The 21262-nt window shown below is 45.9% G+C and overlaps 1 protein-coding gene across 1 annotated transcript in view; it reads left to right on the forward strand.

The window, feature by feature from the left end:
* Positions 1 to 21262, forward strand: part of PTPN21 (protein tyrosine phosphatase non-receptor type 21) — a 76376-nt gene that overhangs the window by 41094 nt on the left and 14020 nt on the right. Inside the window, exons 7-12 of the mRNA XM_059373562.1 lie at positions 2134 to 2221; positions 2627 to 2715; positions 5355 to 5442; positions 6159 to 6238; positions 16871 to 16931; positions 17590 to 17674. Coding sequence (XP_059229545.1) covers positions 2134 to 2221; positions 2627 to 2715; positions 5355 to 5442; positions 6159 to 6238; positions 16871 to 16931; positions 17590 to 17674 — 491 coding nt within the window. The remainder of the gene's footprint in view (positions 1 to 2133; positions 2222 to 2626; positions 2716 to 5354; positions 5443 to 6158; positions 6239 to 16870; positions 16932 to 17589; positions 17675 to 21262) is intronic.

Genomic DNA, 21262 nt, shown 5'->3' on the forward strand with positions numbered 1-21262 from the left:
GGGCCGTCCCAGGTGGGGGGGGGGTGAAGACTAGCATTCTCTGGGGGGAGGCTCTCTCGCATACACCCCCCCCCCCCCCCCCCCACCACCACCCCCCCCCCCCCCCCCCCCGCGCGCCCACCTTGGAAGCTGTTTATTTTCTTCTCGGGAATCTGTGCGGAGAGCTGTGGCGCTCTGACACCGTGCTTGTTGTGTCAGAGTGCTTATCGCCCTGACCCGCGCTTCTGGGTGGGTAAGGACTTTCTTTGGTCATGCATCTGGGTGTGTCGTCTATGAGAAAAAGCCTCCCCCCAGAGAATGCTAGTCTTCGTCTGAACCAAGTACCACACAGTTCCATTCCATTCCATTCCTATAACCACTCTTTAAGGTAAATGATACTCTTCTTACAGATTGGAGAAACCAAGCTCAAAAAGACTAGATCACTTGCCCACAGTTACATGGGGTAGAGATGGGATTTGAACCTAGGTTTGTCTGATTATATCCTATTGTTTATCCCCTTGGATTAAAAATAACCTTTGGATGGGGCACCTGGGTGGCTCTGTGGGTTAAAGCCTTTGCCTTCTGCTCAGGTCATGATCCCAGAGTCCTGGGATCAAGCCCCACATTGGGCTCTCTGCTTGGCAGGAAGCCTGCTTCTCTCTCTCTCTCTCTCTCTGCCTGCCTCTCTGCCTACTTGTGATCTCTGTCTGTCAAATAAATAAATAAAATCTTAAAAAAAAGGATAACCTATGGTCTTTAGTCTCTCGCCCCTCAAATCTATATAGTTGCTCACTAAAGATTAATCTTAAAATATCACTTTCTTTTCATCTCCCTTCCTTTCCTTCCCAAGTGTTCATGACTCTTCTCTGGCTTTCCCCTAGCCTGAGTTCATTAGCGCTGCAATTAAAGGCTTCCCCCAAGTTGGTCACATCCTGCCTTTTTAGCTTCGTTTTTTGCTGTCCCAAATGAACCTTTTTTTCCCCTGACTAGTATAATAGATCCTTCAGGCACACATCACCCTATCTCTTGTTACTTGCATGTACTCGTTTGTGCATCTTTTTAAAAAGGAAGTTTAGGAGGTGCCTGGGTGGCTCAGGCGGTTAAGCAACTATCTTTCATGCTCATGTTGTGATCCTAGGGTTCTGGGATTGAACCTTGCCTCCAGCTCCCTGCTCAGCAGGGAACCTGCTTCCTCCCTTCCCTCCTGCTCGTTCACAGACTCTGTCTGTCTGAAATAAATAAATAAAACCTTTAAAAAAAATAAAAAGATAGCTTAGTACTATTGCTCTGTATGAGGCAGGATGCTGTGGCATGAAGATAAATAGAATTCCCTGCCATCATAGAATGTATTCCCTGCTTTGGAGTCTAAGGGGTGGGCTGGACGACCTAGCGGGATAGTAATTATAAACTAACAATGTGATATGAGCGCAGTGGGGGAAGTGTGCATAGAATGTGCTGCGTCTGCACTGAGCAGGGGCATCTGACTTAGACCCAGGGAAATCATGGGAGCTGACAGAGGAGTGATACACAGGTCAACTCTTCCAAGATAATTAGGGATTGATCAGGTGCACGGGTGAATGACAGGTGTGCTGGAAAGAGGGATGCGTGTGCGCAGAGGTAGGGAGGCATGAGGGAGCACCATGGCTTGGTTGCCATGTGGGCTGCCTTGTGGATGTGGAGGAGCAGCAGAGTGAGGCGGGGAAGGTGAGTCTCTGTATAGTTGAGCCCCACGTGGCCTTCTTGCCTATCCTTGTCATTTATAGTCTTTTAACCCTTATTTCCTGGATCAGTCATTTGGCATTTAGCACATGAGGCTTAGTATTGCCTAATATTTTGGATAATGAGCAGTTACTGAATGGTTTAGAATGAATTCCAGCTTTCAGTGAAGATTTTTGCGGAGTTTTATTCCCTGTGTCCTCCTTGCCTGCCTGAAGTACAGGAAGAGGATCTTTATGACTAACCCTTAGCAGGCAGCACTGTGCTATGCACGTAGCTGGTTTTCAGTCGATGTTGGTATAACGAATTTCAGATGCCTAAAAACCAAAATGTTTGTGGAGGTCTAATGCAAAATTGGTATGTAGCCTTTTAGAATTGCCTTTTGTTCTTTTTTCCATTTTTGGTTTGGTGATCGATCTCACATCTTTTGGGTTGCAGAAGGCTCACCGCTCCTGATGCAGAAATGCTGTACATGCAGGAGGTAGAGAGAATGGACGGCTACGGAGAAGAGAGTTACCCCGCGAAGGTGAGCATAGCCCGGAGGCCGGGCCTCTCCAGATTAATGTTGAGAGCTTTGAGAGGATAGCGGGGAGGCCCGGGTACACCCTCCCGTGCAGAGGCTGGAGATGTGCAGAAGCCTGCATACTTGAAAGCGAGATCCTGTGACCAAAATGTCACAGTGAAACACATTCCTGTTTGGCAGTTTGTTCTTTGAAATGCTCTTGAAGTGGAGTTCCTTAAGGAGCCCAGGGCTTTCTATTTTCATATCTATTGACAAGGTGATGCCTTGATTTCTTTCAGACTTTGCCCTCCAGGGTAGGTCTTCTGAGCATCTTCTGTCTGGGAAACCAGCCCAGGGAGCTGGGCGTGGTTGTCACAGCTGTTGTGCGGCTGGTGCCGGACTGCTGCTTTCTGTGCTTTCTCCTTCCAGGATAGCCAAGGCAGTGACATATGCATTGGAGCGTGTCTTGAAGGGATCTTTGTGAAACACAAGAACGGAAGGCCTCCTGTGGTATTTAGGTACTTTCCTTATGTCCTTCTGTGCGCGGTGCGTGGCTCCTCCTGGTGACAGGTTTTAGTACCTCAACTAGTAATAGCCCACAAGTCTCTCCCCGAGTCTCACTAGGAAATGGAAAGATGCCCTTCCGAGAATAAAATAACCCCCGACTGCAGAGGTCCTTTCATGAGCCACTTTCTTGAAAATCAAATGTGTGGAAAACTGCTTGTGAGGATGGCCTGCTTATGAAACGCTTTAGGTGTCTGACCCTTTTCTTACCATATGGAGGCCATTCTTTGTTTCGATGTGAGTTTTTAATTCCAGCTCCAGCTTCTAGGACTGTCTGTTTGTGGAAATCTGGGCCTTTTTCTGACTCTAGTTATGTACCAAAAATTCCTTAAATATCAACTTTTAAGAAAATTTCTTTCTTTCTTTCTTTCTTTCTTTCTTTTTTTTTTTTTTTTTTTTTGGTTAAGCTAAGTTCAAATACTTTTGTATAATGTTCTTTTTTTCCCCCTGATTGTAAAAATGTGATACTAGTCATTTGTGGAAATCTTAGAATGTATGTAGTGAGAAAGAAGAAAAGGAGGCTCTACGGAAATATGCCAATTTCACCAAAAGTGAAATTTCAGGTGGTTTAAATTTCTGGGTTCCAAATTATATCTTAAAGATAGCAAATTGGATCATGTTGCTCAGTCCCTCCTTTTTCATTCCTTAAAGTCCATCCCCTAGAAGATCCAAAGTGTCATTTCACAGAAATAGTTCCAATTTTACTCTGAGAGCCTGTTTACTTTGATTCTATTCCTGATGAAAAATTAAGTTTATATTGTTTTGTAGAGCAGTAAAATATTATACCCTTTTTGGTTCTGAGTTCCTTTATATTTATCTATTTACTGAGTGCTCGTGCTAAGTGCTCTCTGTGTGTTTTCTCATATGGTCTTCACAGCGCTGAGCAGAGGATAATTGAGACTTGGAAAACTAAGTGATTTGCTTCAGGTCACCCAGTTACTAACTGGCATGACCAAGAACTCCAGTTTTCCACTTCGGGTGGCTCTTAACCACTGTGTTAAATGGTTATGAAAAGGAACTTAATTCCCCACATCTCAAGCTCTCTAAAAACCATCCTGACTGTTTCTTCTTGAGAACTGGTTTTTTCCTTTGAAGATTTTTTTTTTTTCCTAAGCTGACATTTTTTATTTCTTTTGCTTTACTGCTGGCTTTGGGACTCAGAATTCTCCATAGCAATTATGACCATGGAGAGTGTAACTGGCTTAAGGAGCAGACACCCAGTCCTAGACCATCTTGCCCTGGGTTGGGCAGTACTCCTCATTTAAGTCTTCCCAACTTGTGACTTGGGGACAGGGGCCAGAGAAGGATCTGGACTACACCAGATTGGGCAGGACTAATGGTGCCCAAAGGGCCACTTGAAAACTGAAGCCCATCAGCCAGCTTCTATCTCACTGGATAGGAGTTTTTAAAATTGCCTTCTTTTGTGTGATGCCAAAAACCTTTAGGTTTAACAATTAAACATTGTGGGGCACCTGGCTGGTTCAGTCGGTAGAACATGTGACTCGTGATCTCAGGCTGTAAGCTCGAGTCCCATGTTGGATATAGATATTACTTAAAAATAAAATCTTAAGGGGCACCTGGGTGGCTCAGTGGGTTAAGCCGCTGCCTTCAGCTCAGGTCATGATCTCAGGGTCCTGGGTTCGAGTCCCGCATCAGGCTCTCTGCTTGGCAGGAGCCTGCTTCCTCCTCTTTCTCTCTGCCTGCCTCTCTGCCTACTTGTGATCTCTCTCTGTCAAATAAATAAATAAAATCTTTAAAAAAAAAAAAAATAAAAAAAAAATCTTTAAAAAAACCACAACGAACATTGGATCACTGCAAATTAATTTTATTTATTTAAATAAATTTAGAAGAAATAAATCCAATGTAATGGAGAAGGGTAAAGAAGAGTAAATTTTTTGTTTCAGACACATTTTCCCTTTCATAAAATCATATAGTTATGTAATAAAATATTAACATGTAAAATCTAAATGTCAAATACAGTTAAAAAATATAAGACAGGAGTTTGAATCCCAGTAAACTCATCCAGAGCAGTTCATGCTTTGGGTTCTTGGCATTTGAACTTTTCACCTTCAGGCTTTTAGAGCCCCAGTCCTCCACCTTTGTGCCTCACTTTTGCCTTGTATACCTGCAGAACTTAATGATGCTTGCTTGCCTCTCTCTTCTCTCTCACCCACCCTCCAACTGTGTCCATTTGAGGGAAGCCCTGTACTGTACCTCACTGATCTTAGTATCCTGGGGACCTAACACAGTTTCTGGCATTGCCTATAATGGGTGCCCTTGAAGATGTTGAATGAATGAAGGAGGCATTGACAACCAGCTAAGATAGGGATCTTTAATCCAACTAATCTGGTAAATGAGGATAAAGAGATCTTACATATTTAAGTACTCTTTGCCTTTACTTAGTCTACGTGTATTTACTTTTTGCTATTGTCACTTCAGTGAGAAGATGCATGTTAGCTGATTAAAACAACTGTTTTCTTTCTAAAATCATTAACAAATGTTAGCTTGACAACCTCAAGCTTGAGAAGGAAAATCATATATGCTATCTTCCAGGTAGAACTCACATTGCTGTTTTCAATTTGTTGTTCTTTAGGTGGCATGATATTGCTAACATGTCCCACAATAAGTCCTTCTTTGCATTAGAGCTGGCCAATAAAGAGGAGACCATCCAGTTTCAAACTGTGAGTAAACATTAGGAATCTATGTGGAATGTTTTTCCTAAAAGTTAACAGGTTAGCATTTCTTTGTGTGTGTTGGGGGAGGGAGGTGACATTAAAATTATAATACATAATACTTACATAAAATGTAAAATTTTATAGCATTTTGCTTAATAGCCCTTGGAAAAAGTAGTTGCTTAGTTAATACTATTGAATGAATGAGTCCTTGGATAAATACTATCTAGTATGATGATTTTTAAATTAAACCTAAGGGACTAAATAGGAGAGAAAGTAAGCACTGATACCTTAATTTCCATTGCTAAGCGAAGGGCTCTGTAGAAATACTGTTTCACAGTTACTCAGTTTTGCTCTTGACAAAGGCAGTATTAAGTCACTGACTCAAATATCTTGTTTCAAATTGTCTTTGTCTATCTTTGTCAAAATAAAAGTCGATTATTTTCATAATCTTAAAATTTCGACGTTACTTTCAAACAGTTTCATGGAAGAGTCAAACCTTAGAATGGTGTTCTTTGTTTTTGTTTTTGTTTTCGGTCTTCTTAATTTAAATTCCAAGTATGGCATTTGTATGATAGGCACAGCATTGGAAAATGAAAGAACAACAGTGTGTTTAAAGTGATTTTGGTATACTATATCCCACAATTATATCTTGTCCTCAGACAAAGTCTGCATCAAGTCATAAATGTGTTCTCATTTACTTTGTGCAATATTTCCTTTGCTAGGAAGACATGGAAACCGCCAAGTACGTGTGGAGACTCTGTGTTGCACGACACAAATTCTACAGACTGAATCAGTGCAGCCTGTGAGTAGAGTCTATCCGTGGAAATGGTAGGAAATAAGGAGGTTAGGCATTTTTAACTCGAGCTTATGGTATCCTCTCGAAAAGCAAATTTTGTAGAAAAGAATAGTTTTATGACATTACTAACACAAACTCGGCTTTTTCCTGTTAAAATAACTCTCAAAAACATTTTCGTTTTACCTTCAGAATTGCTTCCAATAACAACAGATACATGCCTCTAAGATCTTCACCTGTTTACTAACATCACTAATCCTTGATAGTTAAAAAGAGAATGTTCTTTTTTTTAATCGGCATTTTGAGAAATTAAAGATTATTCAGCTTGTCAAGCTGTTTGAGGAATTTATACCTTCTCTTCCTAATGTACCTTGTTCTTGGTCCCCATGGGTTTTCCCCTTTGTGCTGGATCGTTCCGATCAGCATGCAGTCCTGCTGTACTAAGTTGCCCATTAAAAACACTGTCCTTCATTCCAGGTGCCATTGAGCCACGGCTGCATAGCTCTGCTCTCCCGTAGGGCACATTTCTGCATAGGGGTCGTTCGCGTATGCTGACTTTCTCCCACCTTGCTTCCCCTAGCTGCCACACACTGACATTGCTTGTCATAGTGTCAGTGGTCTTCATCCTGTGGTCCTTTCAGCACTTAACCCCCGGCCACCCCTTCCTTCCTGCACCCTGCCCCTCGTCGGCTGCCAGGACCCCACCTCTCTTGCTTTTCCTCTTTCTAGGCTGTTCCTTCTCAGCTTTGCTGGTTTAATCCTCAGACCACTTCCACGCCTTCCTCCTGCCCCTTGTACAGGCTTACAAGTAGTGCATCTGGTTTTATTTCTAGCTCAGTCTTCTCCCTGAGCACCGCTGACTGCCTGTTGACCTCTCCACTTGGGGACCTAAGAGGCATCTCAGACGTGATAATGTCTCAACCCAAACTTGATGCCCTCTTCCTCTTCCTGGCCCCAAATCTGCTTCTTCCCTACTCTTTCCTATTCCATAAATGGCAGCACTCCATATTCACTCCACTAAGTAGGCCCCAAACCTACTTAATTCCATCGTGAACTCCTGTTTCCTTCATCCCACATCCAGTTTATCAGCAAACTCTGCCTTCGAAATGTATCTGAAATCTGACCACTTTTACCACCTCCTCTGCTAACAATGTGATGCGAAGCCGCCAGTGTTTCTCCTCTGTAGGATTGCTGGAGCCTTCTGATGCTCTTCCCATGTCTGCGCCTGCCCTGCCTACAGCTTGTTTCCAGATTCAGCCAGACTGGTCTTAGTTGAATATGGGTCAGATCTCTCACCCTTAAAACCCTACACTGGCAAGACCATCTGAGATCTGGTCCCTGCCTGGTTCCCACCTTGTTTCCTTTATACCCTCCTCCTGCTCACCCTCTGCCAGCCACATTAGGATCCTTTCCGGTCTGTGAACATGTTTTGCCCTCAGGGACACTGTGCTTGCCCCTTCCTCAGCCTGAAATGCTCTTCCTTCCGATGCCTCATTCTCCCACTGTGTCCGTCGTCGTGTGATCAGAGGGAGCCTGGCTGCCCCAGGTACTCCCTCCCTGCCCGCTGCCTGTCTCTGTCCTTCCCCTTGCCCTGATTTATTCTTCCTAGTACTTGTATATTTGCTTGCTTACTTGTTTATTGCCTGACTCTCTTCTCAGCAGGTAAGCCCCACAGCAATGCGGGGGCAGGCACTCTGGTTAGTCCCTGTGTTCCCGGTGCTGAGCAAGGGGCTGGCCTGCAGTAGGCCTTGGTGAATTTGTTGAAGAAATGCATGTTAAGAGATCTGATTGGGGATGTCCGTGGTGCTGGAGGAGCCCTTAGAAGAAGGGCTCCTAACCCAGAACTGCCAAGCTAGGAAAGGCTTCCCAGTAGATGGCATCTACCCTGAGATGTGGAAAGTTTCACTCCATATCCACAACCTTCCTTTAAGCTGCGCTCTCCCCCTGGCGCATTGTGGCTGCCTCCCGTCTGGCTCCCCTACCCCATCTCCCCTGGCTCTAGCCAGTTTTCTGGATGGATGAGCAAAAGATGTAGCACTTCACCAAAGTTCTAGCTCAGAACCACATCTGAGCCTGTCCCCTTCCGCACCCTTCCTTAGCTATGGTGTGAAGTGCAAGAGTCCTGTGATCCTCCCCTGGGCTCATCTGCCCAGTTGACCCCTGGCCCCGGCCCTGGAGCCCACAGTCCTTACAACGCCGATGGCTCCTGCAGCCCCATGTCTTGCTGGAATGCGCTCTCCCCCCTTCTCTGGCAGACTCTGTGGTTTGTCCGGATCGGTGCAAGTGGGGCCGTCCTGGAGGCCACCAGCATTTCGTTTGCTTCATTCTTTGTCCCATTCTCAAAGTACTGGTGGTTTCCTACCACTTTCATAACAATGATCTGATTCCCTGGATACTTTCTCTGGGCCAAGCATTATGCGGAGAGGTTTTATCTCCTTTCCTCTTTACAGTTGCCTGATTTGTACAGTTACTACTGCCCTTTTGTAGACCAAGGTATGGGGATGTAGAGGCCTGCAATGTCATGGCCGCTGTGCAGCCGGCGCTCCCTGCACCACATGGGGCTGCGGGCGTGGCACATGCCTGCTGTCCTCTGTGGACCAGGCATTTGTGTCTCATCTGCCAATGTCCCAATGGCCACCAGGGCACCTGGCACCTAAGGCTTAGTGAGTGATGGAAGCCTGAGACGGTGCTGGGTATCAGAGGGGAGGAGAGAGAGCCGTTTGCTCCTTGTTGATTTCCTTTTACCACTGATTGTAAATTGAGGAAAAAAAAATCTGAACAGGACATTTGTCCCTTCAGGCCAAGAAGGAAGAGGAAAGGCTGTGGGGATACTTTCTATTTTATAAGTACCAAAGATGTGAAGAAAACTTGGTTAAGAATAACCGTGCAGGGGCGTGTGGGTGGCTCAGTGGGTTAAGCCGCTGCCTTCGGCTCAGGTCATGATCTCAGGGTCCTGGGATCGAGTCCCGCATCGGGCTCTCTGCTCGGCAGGGAGCCTGCTTCCCTCTCTCTCTCTCTCTCTGCCTGCCTCTCCATCTACTCGTGTTTTCCCTGTCAAAAAAATAAAAAAAAAATTTAAAAAAAAAAAAAAAAAGAAAGAATAACCGTGCAAAGGGCAGGCCTATCTTTGGGACTCAGGAAGGAAAAGAAATGATCCGGGATGACCCTGTGGGAGGACAAGCCAGCAATCAGCCTCTAGCCCCAGTCCTCCTTTTCCCTTTGAAAACTTCCTCCCCCAACCGTGCTTTCCTCTGGGTCGGCTGCTGGTCTGCGGATGGGATTTGGGAGCGCACTACCCGACAGGGAGGAGGAGCCCTGCTTTCTTTGTGGGTATGGGAAGACCTCTCTGAGGGCGGCGCTCTCAGGTCAGAGTGCCTTTGTGTGTGAACGCGCTTCCTCTGGGGGCCAGATTCCGTGGTGCTAGGAGTCCAGGCCAGTCACATTTGGGGCTCTCCTGGGCTGGCCTGGTTATCTGAGCACGTGTGACACTATTCTTAGGCAGAAGCGGTGTTCTGAGGTTCAGGCAGTCCATAGCACTCTGGAGGGGCACGGCCTTTCCTAAGTGTGAGGGTCTTCGTAGTGTTGGACCCTTAGAACCTCAGTTACCTCTTCTGGAAAAGAATGGGGTATCAAAGCAATCATTTTGAATAGACCCAAAATATCATCTCTTGCCAGTAGGCATCCATGTTGATTAGTGGTTAATGCCTTTTTTTTTTTTTAAGATTTTATTTATTTGAGAGAGCTAGAGGCAGCATAAGCAGGGGGAGAAGCAGAGGGAGAGAGAGAGGGATACGCAGACTCTGCTGAGCAGGGAGCCTGACGAGGGGCACAATCCCAGGACGCTGGGATCGTGACCTGAGCTGAAGGCCAAAGCTTAACCAACTGAGCCACCCAGGTGCCCCAGTGCCTTTATTTATTTATTTTAAGATTTTATTTATTTATTTGACAGACAGAGATCACAAGTAGGCAGAGAGGCAGGCGGGGGGGCGGGGAGTAGGCCCTCTGCTGAGCAAAGAGCCCGATGTGGGGCTCAATCCCAGGACCTTGAGATCATGACCTGAGCTGAAGGCAGAGGCTTAACCCATTGAGCCACCCAGGCGCTCCTCAATGCCTTTTTTTTTTTTTTTTTAAAGATTTTATTTATTTATTTGTAAGAGAGAGAGGAGCGAGAGTGAGCACAGGCAGACAGAGTGGCAGGCAGAGGCAGAGGGAGAAGCAGGCTCCCTGCCAAACAAGGAGCCCGATGTGGGACTCAATCCCAGGATGCTGGGATCATGACCTGAGCCGAAGGCAGCTGCTTAACCAACTGAGCCACCCAGGCGTCCCCTCAATGCCTTTTTTAAAGGAGTTTTTTTTGTTTGTTTGTTTTTTGCAGATCACCACTTGCCAATGATTATAAAGTTCAGATGGAAAAGAAATCAATTCACTTATAGAAGTCTAAGCTTTGTAATATTGCTGTTTCTTGCTAAATAAGAATATAATCACATTATTATGATCTTCGGCTTCATTATTATGGTCTATATAAAGAAAACACAAGGGGTCCTGGGTGGCTCAGTCAGTTAAGCAGCTGATTGAGCTTAGGTTGTGATCTGGGTCCTGGATTGAGCTGCACTTGGCCTGTGTGTTCAAATTTTATGATCTTTTTTTAAGGCTCTCAACCTAGACTGTTCAGTCACATTTAGTGTAATGATCCTGGAATATTGGTAGATTTGTTCTCGTGGTCCAGATGGGTCATTTTAGAGTGTGATGGGCATTTAATGAAACTGTAGCAAGCCTGAAATTGGACAGTAGATTCTGGATAGCTGGGTCAGCCTGGGGTGCCTGGTGGCTTAGGAGATGGTTCTACTTGTATAGAAAGACTTTGCTTCTAGAGTGTCCGTTTCCACACCCCTCAGTCCTGATATATAATTCAGTGGTGTTTGGGATGGCCTTGGTGTGACTCATCCAAACTTCACCCAGATGACCATATTTTAGAATTTATAAAATGACATGATCCATCATAAATCTTGCCCCCTCCCTCCACTTTTTTAAAGAAGGTACTTTATTTTTAAATTTTTTTTAAAGATTTTATTTATTTGACAGAGATCACAAGTAGGCAGAGAGGCAGGCAGAGAGGAGGAAGCAGGCTCCCTGCTGAGCAGAGAGCCTGATTCGGGGCTCGATCCCAGGACCCTGGGATCATGACCTGAGCTGAAGGCAGAGGCTTTAACCCAATGAGCCACCAAGGCGCCCCGAGAAGGTGCTTTAAATAACAGAATCATTTTATGTCACCCAAGCCTTACAAATGTGAGAAGAAAAATATTAATATTCCTTTAGAGTTGGCTTAGGAATCACAGGAGATAAGGTCAGTTTGTTTGATCAGATAATGTCTTCCAAACCTTAGAATTGGTCCTGCTGTAATCAGCTTCTCTAACATATATGAGAAAAAGACTAGGAGAGAAAGAGAATCTTGGAGAGGAACGTACCCCCCCAATCTGCAGAGCCATGTGTTCAAGGTTTCAGGAGACTTTATCTAGAGGGAAAGCTGAATTTCAGTCACTAGCAGGTGAGGGGTTGGTGTGTGCCCACACTGGAGGAGGCCCTTCATTGGGGGGGGGGGATGGGGCTGCCCCTTCTTGTAGGCCCACTGCAGCGTTTAAAGAGACTAGAGGAGGGGTGCCTGGACGGCTCAGTTGAGCGTCTGGCTCTTGATTTTGGCTCAGGTCATGATCTCAGGGTTCTGGGATGGAGCCCGTCTTGGGGGTAGGGTGGGGAGGTGTCCCTGCTCAGTGGCAAGTCTGCTTGTCTCTCTCTGCTCCTACCCCCCCACACTCTTTCGCTTGTACTGTCTCTCTAATAAATAAATAAATTTTTAAAAAGAAAATAAACAGACAGGAGAAGGCCTGGGAGGAGATAGAGTAGCCCCTATCCTATCAGAGAAGGTCACTGAGACTAATGTTTTCTAGGTATTTCCACCATCCAATACATTTTTTGTTGATCAGAATCTCTTCACTAGCTATAAATCTATGAGAAAAGAAGCTCACAAAACAAAGTTGAAACAACTCTTAGAAATAGCTTCACTATAGGGGCGCATGGGTGGCTCAGGGCATTAAGCCTCTGCCTTTGGCTTAGGTCATGATCTCAGGGTCCTGGGATCGAGCCCTGCATCGGGCTCTCTGCTTGGTGGGGAGTCTGTTCCCCCCTCCCCCTCTGCCTTCCTCTCTGCCTACTTGTGATCTCTCTCTCTGTCAAATAAATAAAATCTTTAAAAAAAAAAAAAGAAAAAGAAATAGCTTCACTGTAAATGCTCAGTAATTAGCATCTGCTTCCGTCGTCACTCACTGTATCACTTGTTTGCTCAACAGACATTCGAGGCCTTCCTTGTGTGCCGGGCACCAGTGATACCATTATATCCTCTTTCTTTTTTCCTTCAAGATTTTATTTATTTATATGACAGACTGAGATCACAAGTAGGCAGAGGGGGGTCAGACAAATAACAGACTGCTGGGAGCCTGTGCTTGGTTAATCTGACACACAGGCCTGGTTCAAGTGCTCATTCCTGTACTCCCTGGTCACGTGACCAAGAGTCCTTTCCTTAGCCTAAGTATTGGTTTCCTCATCTGGAAAACCAGGATAGTAACTGGCATCCCTTCTGGTGTGTTCAGATTCTGTGAGATCATCATGTTCCGTCCTTAGCCCTGTTTCAGTAGAAGTCATACTTAACTCTGCTGGGGCTGGCCACCTTTAGCCCTTGTCTTCTCCAGGGCGCACATTCCAGTGATTTTGTGCCTACGAGTTCTTCAGCTGTCTCATTTTTAGCAGCACCCGTCAACACAGTAACTGCCCAGAAAGTCTGGAAAACACCCACCAGCAGTTAGACCGTGTGGTCTTAGAGGCTCAGATTAGAAGAGCTGGTCTCCCCTAAGCTGCAGTTACAAGAACAAGCGGCAGGAAGAAGGAGGAGGCGGGTATTAGAACCGATGGCGAGGCTGCTGAGCTGAGCAGTCTGGCAGGAGAAAAAGGTGTTTGTGTTTAGTAAGACGTGGCCTCTGCCGTGGACAGTGTCGCCCCTGCACTTCCGGCTCGGGCGCCAAAATAGATGACGTGTGTGGGAGATACTGCCTTTGCTTCCAAGCTCTGCATCTTTGCATTCTGAGCTCAACACATTTAAGTTTTATTTTTGCTCCAGGCTGGGCAGGTCTGGACATGTTGTTGGGGTATTATTTTGTTGACAGCCCTTCCTTCTCATTTCTGAATTTTGAATGTATAGTACTTTTTTATTTTTTATTTTTAGAGAGAGAGCATGTGTGAGTAGGAGGTGGGGAGGCTCAGAGAGGGGAAGGAGAGAGAGACTCTTAAGCAGGCCCTCTGCCCAGCACGGAGCCTGACGCGGGGCTTGATCTCACGACGCTGAGCTCATGAACTGAGCTGAAATCAAGAGTTGGCCGCCCAACGGACTGACCCACCCAGGCACCCAGGTTGAGTTTATAGTAATTTAGAAGTTCAGTCCGTTTGGACTAAATATAAACTTCAAAGAACTCAGTTTTGCCTAAACCTAGCCCTGACCTGGAGAATAAGCAGCAGCAAAGGAAACCTCAAGGCTGCAAAATGATGTCTTCAGATTCTGGGCATTGACTTTAAGAACTATTTTTAATGTATAGTTAAGGGAGCAGTTAACAAAACAAAACGCAGTGCCTGGGTGCACCGTCCCACCTCCCACCACTAAGGAGGCCTCAGTTAGGACCCACAGAGCTTTACCGATGGATACTGGTGTTTTTGCAGCCTAATAGAATTAACATCCATTTTGTTATTGTTGAGTGACATAAATTCAGGGCAGATGGAATGTTCTTTGGAAAAGAGACACTTACTCTTGAGCAACAACCTCAACACATTATGATGATGATGAAAGGAAATTATTACAAAAAGCTTTGAATTAGAAAAGGTCACCTAATAAAACAAATTGTAGTCAGCTGATGTTAAGTTCCTGATAAATACTCAGTTTTGTTTTTTCCTTTGTAATTTCTATTACTGCTTTTGGGTTTAGATATATCTTCAGCCTATGATATATAATAGAATTCACTTATATTTTCTGTAAGTTTACTTATGACTTCATATTTAAATTTTTAGTTTTTAAATCCATCTGCTATGTGTTTTCTTATGTAGCATTATATGAAACTTGAACTTCTTATAGATGGTCCATTGTACCAATAACCTGTCTTTCTCTCTGCTAAGCTGGAAGATCACTTTTATCACATAATCAGTTTTTATTTTGGGGTAGACCATTTTTCAGATGGCTCTTCTGTTCCCTTATTCTAACACTTTGTTACTGAGTCAGTACCAACTGAGTTTCATTCCAGCCCAGTATTTTGTTATCATTTAAAATTTTTTATTTTTTAAAGATTTTACTTATTTATTTGACAGAGATCACAAGTAGGCAGAGAAAGAGGAAGGGAAGCAGGCACCCCGCGGAGCAGAGAGCCCAATGAGGGGCTCAATCCCAAGACCCCGGGATCATGACCCGAGCCAAAGGCAGAGACTTTAACCCACTGAGCCACCCAGGCACCCCTGGTGATCATTTTTAATCAGAGATGATAAGCACTAGTTTTATTTTGTCTTAAGTCTTCTCAAAATAAGCTAATTTTCAGGTTTTGAATATAAGGTACTAGTGGGAAACTCCTGGGTGGCTCAGTCGGTTAAGCGTCAGCCTTCACCTCAGGTCATGATCCCAGGGTGCTGGGATTAAGCCCCACATCGGCTTCCTGTGCAGGAAGCCTGCTTCTCCCTCTGCCCACCCCCTACCTCACTGGCTTGTGTTCCCTCTCTCTCTGACAAATAAATAAAATCTTAAAAAATAATCATAATAAGGTACTAGTGGTTAGAATGCTAAGAATCATGTTAATTTAGGAGGTGTAAGGCTTGACTAATATTATAGTTCATTTGCTGATTAAACAGGTTGAGTGTTCACTTTATGAGTATGGGTTTTTTAGTAATCAGTCCTTAGAAGACTATAACCAAAAGTCACCCAAAAAAAGCACTTGGGGAAAGTACAAAGTCATCAACAAAGCCAAGAATCCTATGTGTTTAAGTTCAAGATTTTATATGAAATAAACTGCACACAAGAACAACAAAATCCTGTCTCTGTTTAAAAATGGTTAAAATAGGGGCGCCTGGGTGGCTCAGTGGGCTAAAGCCTCTGCCTTCAGCTCAGGTCGTGATCCCAGGGTCATGGGATCGGGCCCTCGTCAGGCTCTCTGCTCAACGGGGAAGCTGTTTCCCCCTCTCTCTCTCTGCCTGTCTCTCTGCTTGCTTGTGATCTCTGCCTGTCAAATAAATAAATAAAATTCAAAAATGGTTAAAATTACACATGAGCTATTTTGTCTCTTGTTCCTTTTTTATGTAATTATTTATTCAAAGATGAAACTTGATGGGAGTCGTTTAAAATCTCAAATTATCTGATAAATGTCAGTCCACACTTCTTAATAGCCTCCTTGCTTTCTTTATTGTTGTTTATTGTTGTTACTGTTGTTTTTTAAGTCAGCTCCATGGGAAGCATGGAGCCCAGGGCAGGACCTGAACTCATGACCAACTGAGCCACCTACAGGCCCCTCATTGCTTTCTAAAAAATACATTTAAAACCAATCAGAGAGAAGTTCTTGCAAAGAAAAGTAAATTGGTTTACCATTGGCCCACTGAACCAAATCTACTTTTTTGCTTTCTCTAACTTAGTTCCTTACAGGAAATCTAGTTTCTTAAGTTACCGAAGTTATAAAATTTTTTTTTAAGATTTAATTTATTTATTTGACAGAGAGAGATCACAAGTAGGCAGAGAGGCAGGTGGGGGGGTGCAGGGAAGCAGGCTCCCCACTGAGCAGAGAGCCCGATGTAGGGGCTTGATCCCAGGACCTTGAGATCATGACCTGGGCCGAAGGCAGAGGCTTAACCCATTGAGCCATCCAGGCGCTCCTATAAATTTATTTCTTGATTATGTTTGTAGTGTGTAATAATGAGGATTTTTTTTTTAAAGATTTTTTATTTATTTATTTGACAGAGAGAGATCACAAGTAGGCAGAGAGGCAGGCAGAGAGAGAGAGAGAGAGAGAGAGGAGGAAGCAGGCTCCCTGCTGAGCAGAGAGCCCGATGCGGGACTCGATTCCAGGACCCTGAGATCATGACCTGAGCCGAAGGCAGCAGCTTAACCCACTGAGCCACCTAGGCGCCCATGAGGATTTTAACTAAAGGCATTTCCCATTGCTTCAGGCTTCTGGCAGTGGATGGTCACCCCTCAGGACTGTTAATAGAGGTGGTCAGTGCTGACCAAGCCCCCAGGAGAGACACATTTGCACTGAGTCTTACTTCCCTGGGATGTTTGCCCCTTTTCCTTTCTGCATATGCTCATTCCGAGGTTTTACCTGGATAGACCAGGAAAAGGTAAACCTGCCCATCCTCTGCTCGTCCAGGCAGAGGTTGCAGGGGTCTGGGCAGCCACTAAGGGTGGAGGCCCCAAGTGAGGACAGAGTCTCCTTTTCTCTAATTCATGACTGGATTAGTTTGTCATCTACTTGGTTTAACAGATTTATTATTTTTCCTTCTTATTAATTTATTTTGGCAGAATTAGGAAAACTACATGTATGTATGTCTCAACGACATGTCTTATTTTTATAGGCAAACTCAGACTGTCACAGTGAACCCAATTAGGAGGAGGTCGTCTTCAAGGGTGTCCCTGGTAAGAAAGAAGGAAAAATGTAATTGCTTTTTTTCTTTTAGTGTTATCTTCCTTAATAAGAGATACTTTTGATAGTACTAATTTTTAGTTTGGACCACAAAAGTGTGCCTGGTATTTGATTGTTTTTATCCAAAGAAATGGTTAGAAATTAACCAATTTTCTATAGGCTGACCCTAATATTTATGTAATAATTTATTTTATTATTCATATTTAAATATTAGGTCCAACCTAATGCTTAAATTTTTTGACTATTAGTGAAGAGCAATCAGAAGGTAGTAGATATGTAAAATACTAGCTAATTTTGCCTGGCTAAATTAAATACACTACATAAAAGCTTTTCATATTCTTATGTTTACATAAGAATTCAGGAAACTTTGTCTATTCCTTCTCGCTCTTAACTTTTTGGGTACAGCTTGTTTTCTTGTGATCTCTGGTGTCTGATACTAGTGCGTAGGCCTTGGCATTGTCATTCTGGGAGACACTGAAAGTGACAGATATCGTAAGAGCTGTAGGGTCTTCATGTTTATTTTCTATATAATGTATTTAACTTCCCGAGGAGTTTTTTAATGGACAGAAAGAAACCAGCAGAGACTTACTTTACATATATTACGTAGGCAGCAATGTGTTTTAACCCTGTTTCCAACTTTCCATTCCTTAGCCTAAGCCCCAGCCCTATGTGATGCCTCCCCCACCCCAGCGGCATTATAATGGACATTATACAGAACCATACACTTCCTCCCAAGGTAAAGTACACTATTTCTGAAATGCCGTACAAAATTATTACAATTTGAATAAACCTATGAAGACTAGGAAATCTTGGAGCCAGGATAGTTTTTGGCTGATTACAACCAAATCGCTTTCATGATTATAGCCATCCTGAATCCACAGAAGCAGCAGCCGTTAGATTCCATTCCTTGAAAATGTGTAGCAATATTCAGTATCAAATTCTGATGCTCAGATGATCCCAAGTTTGGCCCTCTTTTTCAGCCAACTCCTTTGTCCTGCTGACACTCCCCCATTAGCCTTTGAGTGTTTCCTTGCTTTACAGTGCAAGATATCCCAGGCTTGTTTTGGTTTTTTTCCTGCACGAGAACTTCCCATTGTAAGCGTTTAAACATTCCGTTTTTATTTTTCTCTCGGTTAGTGTAGGGAGCTGTATTTAAGACCATGCCTCCCGGGCACCTGGGTGGCTCAGCAGGTTAAGACCATGGCTCCCCAGCTGAACCTCAAGCATTCGTTCCGCAAACATTTACTCTCTCCTCTACAGGCAAATCCTTGCTGCAAAGGCCAAGGTGATTTAATGTTGAGAAGTAGTTGCACATCTTAAGAAGCTTAGCAGCTAATAGGTGGGGGATAAGACTAGCACACAAATAACTTAAACACAAAGAGAACATGATTGTTTTGAGGAGAGAGAGCCAGCAGTTATGTGACAAAAGACCCTCATGTTGAGAAGGGCTTTCTAGAAAGAGGAGAGGGAGGCGGGCAATTGATGGGGATTGCTGCCCCTGGTTTTGGGAGACAGTGAACGCGACGGCACAGACTGAGGAAGGGGCATTAGGGAGGGGCGTGGTACAGTTGGACTTCACGTAAGGAACTGGGAGAAGCCATGTGTGAAGGACCAGAGGTGGTTTGTGACGTCATGCTCTGGGCCTTCCGTGCACAGATGAGAATTTCCATGCAATGGGGTCGGCAGGTGGGCAGTAGGGGAGCCATGCTTCAGGGTGTGGGTCCCCTGAGGGTGCACCGTGGGGTGGGGGTGTTTTCTCGCTTCGTCACTGCAGGCTCCCTGTGCCCCGTGATTGCCTCCTTCTGCGCCCCAAGCCCCACGCGCCGCTGGGTAAAGGCATTTCTCTCTGCCGTGTTAGTCTGCACGTATCCTAAGACTTTTCCCTTGGCTCTCTCTTCCAACTATGGCTTGCGTTCATTTTCCCTTCCATTTTCCAGCTGCTGCTTCTGAGAGTAGTGCCCGTGTGGGTGGTGACCCGCTCACTCCCTCTGACTGTGCTCTGCTGCCCCAGCTGTCCTCTCAATCCCTGGCACCCCCCACATCCTCCTCACTCTTGAAAAATCTCTTGTCAGCGCACTGGTTCTCCTCCCCCTGTGCTGTCAGTGGCGGTCCCTGTCTGGAGAAGTCTGCCTGGTGTCCTTCTTCCCTCCCTTCGCAGGCTCCCACAGCAGTCCCGTCCACATTTCGGGTTTCGGCAGGGGTGGCTGTCACATCTGTGTTTCCCATGTGTCGTCACTCCTGGGCTGCAGCCTCACATCGCCATCTGTCCCACAGGTGACAGGTTAGGGAGCCACTGCACTGAAAGCCCTCGGCGGGGGTCCTGGCTTATGGTGTTAGCTATTAGAGCTTGCTGAAAATGGAAATGTTAGATTTGCGCTCATGCTGTGCTCCACAAGCCCGTCCCTTTCCCCTTCGTCCTTATTTCATCTTTGCAGTGACGTCACTCCCCTGGTCACTTGGATTCCACAGTGCATGCAATTTTGCTTTGCTTTGCTTTTCCCCCCTCAGCACACAGTCAGTCACACGTGCTCTTGCCTCTAACTCCATATAATATGCCTTCCGTCTGTCCCGCTGCTCCTGGTTCAGTCCAGGCTTACCGACTAGCGGTGGCTCCACATCTTGCACCCCGCCCTCCCCGGTTTACCTGATACGTGGGTGCCAGGCTCTTCCCCTCTCCCCGATGACCATTCCCTTGCCTGGTGTTGCACACTCTCCACAGTGCTTCCCAACGCTCCTCTTCCAGTCTTCCTTCCCACTGCTCTCTTACCCGTCTCCAGCTCCCCGACACTCCAGCCAAACCGAGGAAGCCCTCCAGAAGTCCCACCAGAAGCGTCTCCTGTCCCGGCCAGTGCTGCCCTGTCACCCAGAATGCCCTTTGTCCTTATAGACGCCACGGCGCACTCCTGCCAGCGTGCTTCCGTCCCATCCGGGTGGGCTGGATTGGGCTGTGGGGACGCTCAGCAGCTCACGTGGCAAAGGTGACTTCTGCTCAGATCCCTGGCCACCCTGGACTGGCAGGAGGGCTCTGCTCCACATCTGCCTGCCTTGGGCGTTCTGGCTAGAGGAGCCTCTTCCATCTGGAATGTTGGTCAGGGTGGGGGTGAGGAGGGAGCATGGAAACTGGTTGGCAACCCTCTGCTGTCTTTCCCTTGACCGCTGCTAGTCAGTGACTATGCCTGACTGACACCCAGGGGTGCAGATGGGTAATCCTGTGCACACTGGCTACTGCCGAAGCTGGACATGCCTTCCCCACCCCCACAGACTGCCTGAATGCTGTGTCCTCCGTGGGGTTGTTCTTGACCCCATCGACCTAGCCCAAGCTGGAAGTAATCCTTCCCTCCTCCCCTGTGGGCTCCTGTCACACTGAGTTTCATAGTGTAACTTGTCCTTGAACTGTGGTGGTGGTATACATCTCACTGGATTCCAGTCATCTTTTCCTCCCACCAACAGTCTTTCTCACACATGGGCTCACAAAGGGATGGTTTACTGGGTGTAGGGAGGGGCCAGGAGGGGCGGGTACTATGCCTGTGCCAATAGGCCGGGGTCAGGACCTGAGCTGTGGTGGCAGTGAGAAGGGGGAACTCCAGGGACTCCGAGGTAGCCGAGCCTTCCAGGTGTGGGAGCAGTGCCAGGACCAGGAAGCTTCAGGGTCTGCAGGAACAATGCAGTGATGCACTGAGCCCCGTTTCTTCCTGGCTTGCGTGCCGCCTGCATAACATCCACACGCTCAGCCGTGATATATTCACTTTGATCATCACTAGTCACGTAAACCATTACATGGCTCTTGAGTCCCAGAAAGAATACTTTTGAAAGGCAGCTGTTCTCTGAAGGACCTGACTGCTGCTCTTTGAGGTGTCAGGAATCACCCTCAGTAGTGATGGTGTTTCTGGTAAACTACAGATCCGACAGAAGAAATGTGCCTCCTTCCAGCCCCACCAGGCACACAGGCAGCCACTGTACATTAGACGGTGCTCCCAGTTCTGCTGCCTGGGGATCCCCATCCCACTGGAGTGTGGGGGCCAGAGTGGAGGGGGGCAGGTGTGAATGGTTTCTGGCCTCGGTAAGGTTTATGGCAACTGATGATATCGTTGGACCTGGGGAAGTAGAGCCTGTGGAGCTATTGTTTTTGTCTTCACCCTAGAAGAACCGGTACGGAAAACCCAGAATCCTAGTTAAGGAGGTTTTTGCAGGTGGTTGGTGCTTGAACTAGCTCAGCACCAGCGAGTCCCACATCCGTACCAGGGGAGAGAGCAGTTCGTGGTCCAATGCCTTGAACAGTATATCTGCCTCCAGCCACCCAGATTTCCAGAAAGTGTTTCAATTC

The sequence above is a fragment of the Mustela nigripes genome, chromosome 13 (assembly GCF_022355385.1).
Source record: "Mustela nigripes isolate SB6536 chromosome 13, MUSNIG.SB6536, whole genome shotgun sequence".
In the NCBI taxonomy this organism is placed as follows: Eukaryota; Metazoa; Chordata; class Mammalia; order Carnivora; family Mustelidae; genus Mustela; species Mustela nigripes.